This window comes from Parambassis ranga, chromosome 18, assembly GCF_900634625.1.
Source record: "Parambassis ranga chromosome 18, fParRan2.1, whole genome shotgun sequence".
Taxonomy (NCBI): Eukaryota; Metazoa; Chordata; class Actinopteri; family Ambassidae; genus Parambassis; species Parambassis ranga.
The window spans coordinates 12,078,112-12,091,609 of record NC_041038.1 but is presented as its reverse complement, the minus strand read 5'-3'; the positions used below and the strand labels follow the sequence as shown (position 1 = coordinate 12,091,609).

The 13,498-nt window shown below is 43.3% G+C and overlaps 4 protein-coding genes across 4 annotated transcripts; all 4 read left to right on the top strand.

Moving 5' to 3' along the window:
* Nucleotides 1-644: 644 nt before the first annotated feature.
* On the top strand, nucleotides 645-1,699 carry LOC114451244 (odorant receptor 131-2-like). Its single transcript, XM_028429822.1, has 2 exons — nucleotides 645-794; nucleotides 932-1,699. Exons 1-2 carry the CDS (start codon nucleotides 645-647, stop codon nucleotides 1,697-1,699), a joined length of 918 nt encoding a protein of 305 aa, XP_028285623.1.
* A 1,803-nt stretch (nucleotides 1,700-3,502) lies between these two features.
* LOC114450997 (odorant receptor 131-2-like) lies at nucleotides 3,503-4,511 on the top strand. The gene is made up of 2 exons (XM_028429494.1): nucleotides 3,503-3,652; nucleotides 3,744-4,511. The coding sequence occupies exons 1-2, from the start codon at nucleotides 3,503-3,505 to the stop codon at nucleotides 4,509-4,511; spliced, it is 918 nt and encodes a 305-aa protein (XP_028285295.1).
* Nucleotides 4,512-5,928: 1,417 nt separating this feature from the next.
* On the top strand, nucleotides 5,929-7,102 carry LOC114451243 (odorant receptor 131-2-like). Its single transcript, XM_028429821.1, has 2 exons — nucleotides 5,929-6,009; nucleotides 6,311-7,102. Exons 1-2 carry the CDS (start codon nucleotides 5,929-5,931, stop codon nucleotides 7,100-7,102), a joined length of 873 nt encoding a protein of 290 aa, XP_028285622.1.
* Nucleotides 7,103-8,212: 1,110 nt separating this feature from the next.
* LOC114451242 (odorant receptor 131-2-like) lies at nucleotides 8,213-9,386 on the top strand. The gene is made up of 2 exons (XM_028429819.1): nucleotides 8,213-8,314; nucleotides 8,604-9,386. The coding sequence occupies exons 1-2, from the start codon at nucleotides 8,213-8,215 to the stop codon at nucleotides 9,384-9,386; spliced, it is 885 nt and encodes a 294-aa protein (XP_028285620.1).
* The last annotated feature ends 4,112 nt before the right edge of the window (nucleotides 9,387-13,498 follow it).

Sequence of the window (13,498 nt, the reverse complement as noted above, 5' to 3'; positions counted from 1 at the left end):
GTTCCAGGTCCAGCTCCCTTTTCTTTGAGCGGTGTTTTGACTGATGCTTCATCCCATAGTAAGTTCATTACATGTTGTTGTGCACTGTACACACTTTATGATTAATGTGTGTGTGTCTTGTTTTTATTTTGCTGTTTCTTACAAGTATACACAAAAACAACTGAAAGTGACTGATAACAAAATGTGATTAACAGACTGTATTAGTACTGAATGCAGTTGGTAGAGGAACAGTAGATATTTATTCTTGCTGAGTTATCACTAAGACTCACCACAGCATTTCTTCACAGCAGGACACTGTCAGGATATCTCACACAATGAGGACAAAATGTCCCAAAAAAGACAAACATCCAAATCAAAAATCTGTAAAACTTCATATTACAGGACACGTGATGGAGGGAAACAACTAGTTTGGTGCTGACTTTTCTTGCAATGCGCCTTCATTTTGCAGGTTTTCAGCATTTGATGCATTTTCTCTGCACTGTAAATAAACTAAGCTGAAACGTTTTAATCTACTTTACACAACTACACTGAGTTCTCTTCTTGTGGAAATGTCCCTGATTTTCAGGACAGGAATCAGTGTCCTCATGTATGTCGTCCAATGCAAATATTTTTCAGGATTCCAATATCTTTCCAGGTTTCAAGAGATGAACGCGTCATCTGCCAATGTGACTGTGGTTTTACAGTATCGAGACTCATTCGCCAAAGCTGTGACCAAGAATGTGATCGTCGTGGTCCTCAGCATCTCCATCAACTACATCAACGCAGGCCTCATTCAGACCTTCTGCAAACACCAGGTCTGACGATCACCGATCAAATTCTGCCTTCCAATCACACCTGTGCTCACATTTAGATGAATGAAAGCGTGCCACTGTCTGTCGGCATGACGGACGTCACACTTGGTGCTGTCTTGAAAAATGCTTTTCCTCTCCAGATCTTCTACATGAATCCTCGGTACATCCTCTTCATCCACCTGGTGGTCAATGACATGATCCAAGTCACTCTGACAAGCATCCTGTTCATCATCAGCTACACCATCTACAAACTCAACGTCTCCATCTGCTCCATCTTCATGTTGATCGCCCTCCTCACCACTGAAAACACCCCTCTGAATCTGGCGTGCATGGCGGTGGAGCGCTTCATCGCCATCTGCGTCCCCCTTCGCCATGTTCAGATCTGCACCATCAGGAGAACGTTAATGCTGATTGGTTTAATCTGGACGACCAGCATGCTGTCTGCTGTTTCTGACCTCTTCATCACTTTGGCCACGGAGCCGCTCGACTTCTTTCACACAGAGGTGTTCTGTGTCAGGAAATCTGTGTTTCCCAGTCCCATCATCATTCAGAAAAGGGATGTCACATATTCAGTGTTTCTGGTTGTTGTTTGGTTCACTATATTTTACACCTACTTTAAGGTCATGTTCACGGCAAAAACAGCAAGCAGAGATGCAAAGAAGGCCAGAAACACCATCCTGCTGCACAGCTTCCAGCTGCTGCTCTGCATGGCTTCATATGCGACTCCACAGCTGAGCGACGCTCTGCAGCGATGGTTCCCTAAGAATAACACGGATTCCCTCTTTGTGATCTATGTTGTGGTGCAAATCCTGCCGCGATCCATTAGTCCGATCATCTACGGCGTACGAGACAACATGTTCAGGAAGCATATGAAAGCGTATCTGACGTGCAATGTCAGAACACCTTAAGCAACCAAACAACCCTTACCGACGACTTTCGGTCAAACACAAAGCAGATGTATGTACATATTAATATTAGTGTGTATAAGGCATTTTATTTGTGGAAATCCAGTCCAGTTTATTAGCACTGAGAATCACCTGCAAAGGTTGTTTTTTTTTAATCATGTTATTTTAGAACTTTGCTTCAAAAAACACAGGATCCCAGATCCTAGAACATCTAAAAACAATATTGGATCCCTATAAAGCCACACTGGTAGAAAACTGGAGCTGGAATGGCAGAGTGACAGTGACACACACACACACAGAAAGACACACACAGACACACACACACAGAAAGACACACACACACAGACAGACAGACACACACAGACAGACAGACACACACGCACACAGACACACACAGACAGACACACACACACAGACACACACATACAGACACACACACACACAGACACACACACAGGATGAGATGTGGGTTTAATCAGCACATATAAAGCTTGACTGACTGGAATCATTGTGTCACTCTTTAAATGAAGGTGAATGCTGCTTGTGTTTTTTTTCCTGTCTCCTCTCAAGTGTGGGATTTTCTGGTTGTTGAGAACTGAAGCCTTTAACAATGCAACAGAGTTTTAGAAAGGAATGAAGGAGAGTTTTAAGTGTAATGTAAATATTCATGTTTGAAATATAGATAATCATTCTATATTTCACATTGAACAGAGAACTACACCAGATGTTGCCATTGAGAACTATCTTTGTCTATTTTGACAAATATTTGCTTATTTGAAAAGAACACTGTAACCTAAGGCCAGCTGCTGCACATGTTCTTTGTGGTTACTATTATCTGGCCTGCAGGCAGCACAGTTTAGCAGGCAGATGCTTTTATCACTGTAATACAAGCAGAATGTTTTTGTTTTTGCTGAAATATGAAAGTCTTACATAGTGCTTTCACAGTCAGTAAGTCTGGGTGCTTTTGACAATTTTTTCTAAAATGTGTACATTAAAAAAATGATTCAAGCCCCTCTTAGAGGTGACACATTATTATAATTCCAACAACACTCAAATATGTTTAGAAGGTGTAACATAAAAGGTATTTGCTGTGACACGCCTGTCACTCTCAAAGGTGGTTGAGCACTCTTTAGGTTGAGTCGGACTAACAGGAAAAAATCATGGTGGACAAACCTATTATACATTATAATGCATAAATGTATAGAGAAGATTAAAGCAAGGCGCCTAGACTTGTAGTGTTTCAAGAAAACTCTACAAGTCCAGACGCCTTGCTTCAATCTTCTCTACGTATGATGACCTGGATGACTGAGAATCTTCATCAACATGCATAAATGTACTTGTTTTGAGTTGGGGCTACAGGTATTTATTGGATGGAAATCCTAATTTGAGCACAAGGTAAGTGTTACACATCTAAAACAGAATGTGTAATGTGCTAATGCTATGTTTTAGCTCTGTCTCTGGTCTCCATCCACTCCTGACAGGAACTCAGAGGACTGTGTAAAAACATCCTCTAACGGAGTACATCTGTCCTCAGACAGCGTCTGTTATATCAAACACCGAGTCAGACACTTCACTGTGACCCCTGCATGTTTTTGTTGTTTTGATTTTCACTCATGTTCCTCTATCATTCACCAGCTGACTGATTGCCTGCTGTTGCTCAGAGTGAAGGCATCAGAAGGTAGAATCAAAGCTTGAATAAACCCCCGTAAGCCTCCGTGGTGCAGAATAGGGTGACCAGTTTTGCACAAAATGATTTAACATAAAGTTTTCCATTGTGTTTCAGGCCAAAACTCAGCTATTCAAGAGATGAACACGTCTTCCAGCAATGTGACGCTGGTCGCCCGGTATCAAGACTCTTTTTCCAAAGCTGTGACCAAGAATGTGATCGTTGTGGTTCTCGGCATCTCCATCAACTACATCAATGTCGGCCTCATTCACACCTTCCGCAAACATCAGGTATAATGAGCTGATGAATATTTAGAACATCACTGCAGAAACCTTCAGAAACCGTGTGTGTCACTGTGCTTCCTGTGGTTCTTCTCTCCAGATCTTCTACATGAATCCTCGGTACATCCTCTTCATCCACCTGGTGGTCAATGACATGATCCAAGTGACTCTGACCATCATCCTGTTTGTCATCAGCTACACCATCTACACACTCAATGTCTCCATCTGCTGCATTTTAATTCTGATCGCCCTCCTCACCACTGAAAACACCCCTCTGAATCTGGCGTGCATGGCGGTGGAGTGCTACATCGCCATCTGCGTCCCCCTACGCCATGTTCAGATCTGCACCGTCAGGAGAACGTTAATGCTGATTGGTTTAATCTGGACGACCAGCATGCTGTCTGTCCTGCCTGACCTCTTCATCACTTTGGCCACAGAGCCGTTGGGCTTCTTTCACACAGAGGTGTTTTGTCTCAGACAAACCGTCTTCCCAAACCCCCTGATCGTCAAGAAAAGGGACGTCACATATTCAGTGTTTCTGGTTATTGTTTGGTTCACTATATTTTACACTTACTTCAGGATCATGTTCACGGCAAAAACAGCAAGCAGAGATGCAAAGAAGGCCAGAAACACCATCCTGCTGCACGGCTTTCAGCTGCTGCTGTGCATGGCGACGTATGCAGCCCCTCAGTTATTAACTATTGTGCAGCAATGGTTCCCTAAGAACTACACAGACTCCCTCTTTGCTTACTATATTGTTGTGCAGGTCCTGCCACGATCCATTAGTCCAATCATCTATGGTGTACGAGACAACACATTCAGGAAGTATCTGAAAGGGCATCTATTATGTAATGTAAGCACACCATGAGAAACCAAACATACAAAAATTCAATCATCTCAGCTCCATACCGCCATTTACTCCTGCAGACACTACAAAACTAAACAGGGTTTGTTAAATTATTATTAATATTAAACCAATATGGCAGCAGGCCTCCCTGGGTTTCTGGAGTCTTTGTTTTCACAACTATTCAAATTTATAACCTCAAATTAAATAAAAAAATATTTTGGAAAATGGTTGGAACTTTTCACCATGGGTTCAAAGGGGTACTTTCCCAGGGTCTGCCATTATCTGTGGCAGGTCCCATGATGTTCCCTGTTTCACTGTGGGGGGATGCAGCCTCAGAGCACCTCAATATGAAAACGATTCAAAAACTGCAAGTACTTTAGTACAGGGGTTCCCAAACCTTTCAGACCATGACTCTCAAAATAATGGTGCGAGAGACCCACAGTCCCCCACTGTCGCTGAATGACACCACTGCCTAATTTGCTTGACTGACAATTTGCATGGAATTGTAATGCTAAATGTAAATGCTAAAGGAAAGTGGAATAACATCGTGGCAGAGACAGAAAGTGAGTAGAAAACACCCTATACTATATACTATAGAACAATACGTGCTTTTATGTCAGTCCAAAACACCAAAGTCTCCAAGAACCCCCAGAAAAAAGATTTGTTGCTAGTCGCGAACAAAGCTTCCTCCCTAGGAGCACCAACTCATGGGACCCTTTCTGGGGCTAAGTGCACAGTCACTGGCATGTGAGTAAGAAGCCCTTGTTAATACTGCATCACCTGCTTCATCTACTGAGGTGGTACATGCACCAATGTGTTAAGATTCTTCACCTCAGCATGTAGCAGCCCCACTGCTTGGTGAAAAGGGGCATGCTACATCGCCTTCTTACGTCTGCATTTGACTTGCTGTTTCTAGGACCCAGAGATCCTATGGGGTAGCCCAGAGGATGGGGCCTTGTCCCCAAACAGCAGCCTCTCCATCTGGTGTAGCCTGCCCTTCCTCACTGAGAGCAGCAAAACACCACAGTTAATACATGGGTCAGTCAAGGCCTCCCTAAGGAGGCCTAAGGTGTTTCATTGGTTGATTGCTTTCATCCCTAAGGATGAAAGATAATACACTTGTTAAATAGTATTTTAAAGGGTCATGTGTAAGACCGCTTATCAACTACGTCACAGATTCACACACCCACATACTGCACCTACACTCAGTCATCTTACTGTATAAAAACCTTTGTTGCTGTTCAGACATTCAGTCTCAATCAGAACCCACAATCTGAGGTCAGTATCAAACTTCATAACTCAGCATGAAAATATGCAGTTTTGTCATAACTTGTTTGTTATGTCTTAAACGCTTTGTTTAGAAACTGACATGAATTCGACACCTGCAGACAGCAATGCAACCTGGAACAGTCAGGAAAGGTTTGTCAGAGCTGTTTACATGAATACGACCGTTGTCATTCTGGGCCTCACCATCAACTACATCAATGCTGCCATGATCCACACATTCAACAAGCACGATGTGAGTACTGCAGAGTTCTTTGTGAAGCACAGTGTGTGGTGTGACAGATGCTGAGAGACTGCTCTCTCTCCTCTCCTTTCATACCTGCTCTTCTCAAAGCTCATTAGAAAACTTATTGTCTGAATTCATGTTTATTATTTTTCATCTCATGTGACACACTGATTGTAATCACTGCTGAACAAGTACAGACACTGTCTGAATATTTCTACAGTTACAGTTGTTAATGCTCAGTGTCAGAACAGCGAGATCAAGATGTGAGACACACTGTAATCTAACTCCTCATGCTGTCACTCCACCTCAGATCTTGAAGATGAACCCTCGCTACATCCTTTTCATCCACCTGGTGTTAAATGACTTGCTGCTGTTGACGACCAGCATTTTGCTCTTCGTCTTCACCTTCACCTTAAACACTGTCTACGTCTCCATCTGTCTGGTCTTCCTCTTGCCGGCCATCCTCACCTCACAAAACACTCCTCTGAACCTCGCTGTTATGGCAGCAGAGTGCTACATTTCTGTCTGTGTTCCACTCAGGTATGAGAACATATGTACAGTAAAAAGAACATGTATTGTGATTGGTATAATCTGGGCAATAAGTTCACTTACTATCCTACCAGATCTATTTATCCTCTTGGCCACTGAACCTCTGCAGTTCTTTCAGTCAAGGGTGTTTTGTGAAACAAATAATGTTTTTAGGAGCAGCTTAAGTATAAAGAAAAGGGATGCAACTCACATATTATTTCTGGTTGTAGTTTGGATCACACTGTTCTACACTTACTTCAGGATTTTGTTTGTGGCAAAAGCTGCTGCTTCAAATGCTAAAAAGGCCAGAAACACAATCCTCATTCATGGCTGTCAGCTGCTGTTATGTATGACGGTTTATGTGCAGCCCATGGTGACCAAAACCCTCACTTTGTTTTTCCCTGTAAGCTATATCTTTTTCGTGACTTTCATTATATTCCAAATCCTTCCTCGATTTCTAAGTCCCATCATCTATGGACTACGTGACAAAACGTTCAGGAAGTATTTCATAAGAACTGTCATGTGCACAATCACCATAAAGATCCACCCAAATAAAAGAATGATGTTACCTTGAAATATGATTTGTATCACTACAGCTGTGACTTTTATTGGATATAACATTTTAAAATACATTAAATTAAATAAAGAAAATTACAAGACAAGTGCACTGTGTAGTTAATTTGCATTGGGGGCCAGCAGGGATCACTACCAAAAAAAACATGGTCCTGTTGACAATTTTTAATCTGATGTGAAACAAAATGAAGAAAAACAGCAAGCAAAGCAGTGCTGATCTGATCATCAAGCCACAGGGAGAAGTATGGTGCCTGTGAGGGCTCAGCACACCTGAGAAAACCTTTGTAAACACGAGGAATTCTAGAGAAAACACTGATAGCAGACATGCTGCTAATACTCAAAATACTAATATGCAAGTGTTTAAAATAAAATAATACAACCATGTGTCATTAATATTAATTGTGGTAAAGTCAGTAACAAAGTGTGAAAAAAAATAAAAAATAAAACAGCTAGGCCTTTATTCAGCAACATGTATGTACTGATTAGGAGACATAGCTGAAGGTAGAATCCTGACTAGCAAGCCTTACAGTTTGATTATGTAATACAATTTTGAACCAATGGACAGTGTAATGAGCCATCACAGTATTGGAGTCTATTATAGAAATGATCCAACAACCTATATGATGATCTGTGTGATCTTATTAGCCATGGGGACATTGCATTGTTGTATGTTATTCTAAGTCATTCTTATTAAAATCCAACAGACATCTATGAAAGTATATGTAATAAACACCAACACCTGCTGAAAGCACTGCGTCACTCATTGCCACACCCTCACAACACACACGTGTTCTCACTGCTCATAAAGTATAAAAATGCTTTAACTGCAGCTGCAGCTCATTATTCTCCTGACCAGAACCCACCACCTGAGGTCTGTATCTAACTGCTTTTTACTTCACAGCCTCTGATTCATTCCATGTTCCAACTTGAAATCTTAACGTACGAATATGCAAATTGTTACCATTTAGTTTTAAAGGATATTTACAGTGTTTTATTGTATTGTGTGTTTATTATGTTTGAAAAACATCTATCAGAAACTGACATGAATTCAACACCTGCAGACAGCAATGCAACCTGGAACAGTCAGGAAAGGTTTGTCAGAGCTGTTTACATGAATACGACCGTTGTCATTCTGGGCCTCACCATGAACTACATCAATGCTGCCATGATCCACACATTCAACAAGCACGATGTGAGTACTGCAGAGTTCTTTGTGAAGCACAGTGTGTGGTGTGACAGATGCTGAGAGACTGCTCTCTCTCCTCTCCTTTCATACCTGCTCTTCTCAAAGCTCATTAGAAAACTTATTGTCTGAATTCACGTTTATTATTTTTCATCTCATGTGACACACTGATTGTAATCACTGCTGAACAAGTACAGACACTGTCTGAATATTTTTACAGTTACAGTTGTCAATGCTCAGTGTCAGAACAGCGAGATCAAGATGTGAGACACACTGTAATCTAACTCCTCATGCTGTCACTCCACCTCAGACCTTGAAGATGAACCCTCGCGACATCCTTTTCATCCACCTGGTGTTAAATGACTTGCTGCTGTTGACGACCAGCATTTTGCTCTTCGTCTTCACCTTCACCTTAAACACTGTCTACGTCTCCATCTGTCTGGTCTTCCTCTTGCCGACCATCCTCACTGCACACAACACTCCTCTGAATCTCGCTGTTATGGCAGCAGAGTGCTACATTTCTGTCTGTGTTCCACTCAGGTATAGAAACATATGTACAGTAAAAAGAACATATATTGTAATTGGTATAATCTGGTCAATAAGTTCACTTACAATGCTACTAGACCTGATTATACTTTTTGCCACTGAACCTCTGCAGTTCTTTCAGTCAAGAGTATTTTGTGATAGAGATAATGTGTTTAGGAGCAGCTTAAGTATAAATAGAAGGGATGCAACTAACATATTATTTCTGGTTGTAGTTTGGATCACACTGTTCTACACTTACTTCAGGATTTTGTTTGTGGCCAAAGCTGCTGCTTCAAATGCTAAAAAGGCCAGAAACACAATCCTCATTCATGGCTGTCAGCTGCTGTTATGTATGACGGTTTATGTGCAGCCCATGGTGACCAACACCCTCACTTTGTTTTTCCCTGTAAGCTATATCTTTTTCGTGACTTTCATTATATTCCAAATCCTTCCTCGATTTCTAAGTCCCATCATCTATGGACTACGTGACAAAACGTTCAGGAAGTATTTCATAAGAACTGTCATGTGCACAATCACCATAAAGATCCACCCAAATAAAAGAATGATGTTACCTTGAAATATGATTTGTATCACTACAGCTGTGACTTTTATTGGATATAACATTTTATAATACTTTAAATTAAATAAAGAAAATTACAAGACAAGTGCACTGTGTAGTTAATTTGCATTGGGGGCCAGGGATCACTACAAAAGTCTGTGAAATCAGCCTGTCCAGTTAGAATCAACACTGATTGTGAATCAGTTTCAGCTGCTGTTGTGCCAGTGGAACAGACAACAGGTGGAAATAAGAGGCAATTATCAAGACAATCCCTATAAAGGAGAGGTTCTGCAGGTGCTGACCACAGACCATTTCTCTGTTCTCATCATGTCTGTCTGATGTTTGATCACTTTTGCATATTGTCAGTGCTCTCAGCCCTAGAGGTAGCATGAGGCGGTGTCTACAACCACAGAAGCTGCTCAGGTAGTGCAGGTCATCCAGGATGAAACATCAATGAGAGCTGTGGAAAGAAGGTTTGCTGTGTCTGTCAGCACAGTGTCCAGAGCATGGAGGAGGTACCAGGAGACAGGCCAGTACACAAAGAGACGTGGAAGGGGCCATAGGACCAGCAGCAGGACCACTACCTCCTCCTTTGTGCAAAGAGGAGTAGGAGGAGCACTGCCAGAGCCCTGCAACATGACCTCCAGCAGGCCACTAATATGCATGTTTCTGCTTAAACTATCAGAAACAGACTCCATGATGGTGGTATGAGGGCCCAACATCCACAAGTGGGGCTTGTGCTTACAACCCAACACCGTGCAGGGCGATTGGCATTTGACAGAGAACACAAAGATTGGCAGATTCACCATTGGTCTTATCTGTCCTTCAAGGAGTGCAGATGTGTTTCTGACTGCTCCCGCTCTGCTCTGTTCTGCTCTGTTCTCTCTTGTCCTGTCCTGTGATTTTTGTGACTTTTTATTCCCTGAACACCCTGCTTTGCTCTCCTTGGGATAGTTTTTTTGACATGGAGCTAATAAATTGGTCGCTCAGTGCATTGGAAAACATTTTCTCACAAAGGAAGACATCACCGGGAGAACCCCTCTGCCCTGAAGGGACATTTGCTGGTGGATATGTCCGTGATTCCTGGGAAACCTGGCGTCTGGTATGTCTCCAGCCACTGACCCTAGAAGATGTGGAGGATCTATTCATCTATTGGACATTGGTAGTAGGCATACTTCTGAATTGCGTGGGAGCTGTCCTGCTGTACCGAAAAGTTGGAAAAGCCGCTGCTGGCAAATTGGCACTACCGCTAAGCGGGGACACAAAACAAGACCCTGGACTCATGGGACCTCGGAACTCGGAATTACATCAGAAGATGGACCGGATGGAAGGGCTGATCTGCAACATTTCAGCCCGCTCCGGAGAGGGCTGGAAGTGGGTGGATAACATCGGAAGGCAGTCCGACCATTTGAGGATCTCAATGGAAGGAATATCTGTCAAGCTGGAAGAGATGTCGAAGGTTCTCCATGCACCTGCAAGGGACAAATGAGCACTGAGGCCGGACTGACCTATTGATCACTGATCTGGGCAAATTAATTACAGATCGAAAATTGTTGTTGTGATTTTGGTTGATTTCCTGTCTGTCCCTCCCTCCCCCCCTCCCTCTCCCGGCCCTGAAGTATAGCCCAGCAGCTGTGCTCCTATCTGACTCCTGTGCAACTCCTATCTCCCTTCAAGGACAACTGGTGAACTGCCTGTAAACATCTCGGCGGTCTCAGTCATACTATCGCACACACTTCTCATGGAACTGACACACATACATTCCCCTCCCTACCCCTCCCTTCCTTCCCATCTGCCTTCGTATCTGTTGTTTTCTCCCCCCATCCTCTATGTCTAAGAAAAAATTCCATCACGTTACCACGTGTACTGTAATCAAGGGTCAATGTCATTATGTGATTGTATTGTTGTATGTACCGCAATCTGCAAATTTATTTTCGAGAGCCAAAAGGGCACCTTGAACAGTCGCCCTGGTGCTTTTAGTGCACTCTTGCACTAGACACTAAGGCATATTCCTAGTAATTAAATTTAAATTAAATTAAATTTAAATTTAAATTTAAATTTGAAACCTTTATTAGTCCCACAATAGGGAAATTGCTTAAGGCAGCCCAGCAAAGAGCGCCATACACCAGTGAGTACACTGGAGGCTATGCAGGTAAAGTGTCTTGCCCAAGGACACACAACAGTGACTAGGGAGGAGTTGGGATTGAACTAATGTGTTTCTCACTTACATGGCAATAAACTCGATTCTGATTCTGATTCTGTGCTCTTCACAGATGAGAGCAGGTTCACACTGAGCACACGTGACAGAGTCTGAAGACGCTGTGGAGAACATTCTGCTGCCTGCAACATCCTCCAGCATGACCGGTTTGGTGGTGAGTCAGTAATGGTGTGGGGAGGCACAGCCCTCCATGTGCTAGCCAGAGGTACCCTGACTGCCATTAGGTACCAGGATGTGCAGTGAGCCCTGGGTTCCTTCTGATGCATGACAATGCTAGGCCTCATGTGGCTGAAGTGTGTCATCAGTTCCTGCATGATGAAGGCATTGATGCTATGGACTGGCCTGCCCGTTGCCCAGACCTGAATCCAATCCAGCACATCTGGGACATCATGTCTCGTTCCATCCACCAGTTGCACCACAGACTGTCCAGGACTTGACTGATGCTTTAATCCAGGTCTGCGAGAAGATCTCTCAGGAGAACATCCACCACCTCATCAGGAGCACGCCCAGGTGTAGGGAGGTCATACAGGCACGTGGAGGTCACACACAATACTGAGCCTCATTCTGACTGGTCTTGAGGAACTTCCACTCAAGTTGGATAGAATAGAATATACTTTATTAATCCCTTTGGGAAGGTCCCTCAGGGAAATTTGGGTACCAGCAGCAATACAACACCGACAGTCAGAGCAAGAGTTAAATAGAATAAAATAGAAAAAAATAGAATATAGTACAGTAAAAAATAAAAGATAAGAGGAATTATGTACAAACATTCCACAGCAGCATAAATGGTAATGTGATATAGTGCAGTAAATGTATAGGAGTTATGTACAAAAATTGCACAGCAGCATAGATGGTACAGATGAATTATTGCAAATATAAATCATTGCACATGTGTTGTACCAGGCGGGCTGTACTCCTCCCTCCTTCTCCCCCTCCTGCAAAAAGCAGAGTTGTAAAGTTTGATGGATAGGGGGACAGCCTGTGACTGTTCAGGCTCCTCTGAGCGCTGATGACAGTGTGCAGAGGATGACTGGCATCGTCCACAATAGCCAGAAGTTTTCTTAGTGTTCTCCTCTCTGCCACTGTCACCAGGGAGTCCAGCTTCATGCCGACCACAGAGCTGGCCCGTCTAATAAGTTTGTCCATCCTGTTAGCACACCTTTTGTTCATGTTACCCCCCCCCAACAGACAACAGCATAAAAAAGTGTACTGGCCACCACAGACTGGTAGAACATCCACAGGAGTTTGCTGCAGATGTTGAAGGCTCCCAGTCTTCGCAGGAAGTACAGACGGCCCTGGCCCTTCGTGTACAGGTGATCTGTACAGCATGTCCAGTCCAGCTTGTTGTCCAGCCACAACCTGAGGTACTTGTAGTTGCCTACAATCTCCACCATCCCCTGGGGAGCTCCGGTGCTGCTGATGACAGTGTCTGATGTGGTGTCCTTTAGCCTGACATACTGCGGTCTCTCCGTGAGGTAGTCAGCAATCCAAGACACCAAGTAGTGGTCCAATAACATCTCCCTCAGTTTGTCCAGTAGCAGCAGGGGCTGGATGGTGTTAAAAGCACTTGAGAAGTCCAAGAAAAGAATCCTCACTGTGCCCCTCCCTTTGTCCAGATGTGCTTGAACACAGTGTACGAGGTAGAGAATGGCATCCTCCACACCCACACCTGCCCGGTAGGCAAACTGTAGGGGGTCCTGAGCCTGATGCACTTGGGGCTTGAGGAGGTCGAGGATGAGCCGCTCCATTGTCTTCATCAGCTGTGATGTGAGTGCCACCGGATTAGCCGGTGATGTCATTTTCCACTTTCATTTTGAGTATGGTTCTAAATCCAGACCTCCATGGGTTAATAATTCTGATTTACATTGATCATTTTTATGTTATTTGGTTCTCAACGTATTCCACTATGTAA

What these genes read in the sequence shown, in the direction of transcription:
- LOC114451244 (XM_028429822.1), top strand. Translation starts at nt 645, where the DNA reads ATGAACGCGTCATCTGCCAATGTGACTGTGGTTTTACAGTATCGAGAC. An exon ending in AGACCTTCTGCAAACACCAG is followed by an intron (nt 795 to 931) that starts GTCTGACGATCA and finishes TTTCCTCTCCAG; the next exon opens with ATCTTCTACATGAATCCTCG.
- LOC114450997 (XM_028429494.1), top strand. Translation starts at nt 3,503, where the DNA reads ATGAACACGTCTTCCAGCAATGTGACGCTGGTCGCCCGGTATCAAGAC. An exon ending in ACACCTTCCGCAAACATCAG is followed by an intron (nt 3,653 to 3,743) that starts GTATAATGAGCT and finishes TCTTCTCTCCAG; the next exon opens with ATCTTCTACATGAATCCTCG.
- LOC114451243 (XM_028429821.1), top strand. Translation starts at nt 5,929, where the DNA reads ATGAATACGACCGTTGTCATTCTGGGCCTCACCATCAACTACATCAAT. An exon ending in ACACATTCAACAAGCACGAT is followed by an intron (nt 6,010 to 6,310) that starts GTGAGTACTGCA and finishes ACTCCACCTCAG; the next exon opens with ATCTTGAAGATGAACCCTCG.
- LOC114451242 (XM_028429819.1), top strand. Translation starts at nt 8,213, where the DNA reads ATGAATACGACCGTTGTCATTCTGGGCCTCACCATGAACTACATCAAT. An exon ending in TGAGTACTGCAGAGTTCTTT is followed by an intron (nt 8,315 to 8,603) that starts GTGAAGCACAGT and finishes CAGACCTTGAAG; the next exon opens with ATGAACCCTCGCGACATCCT.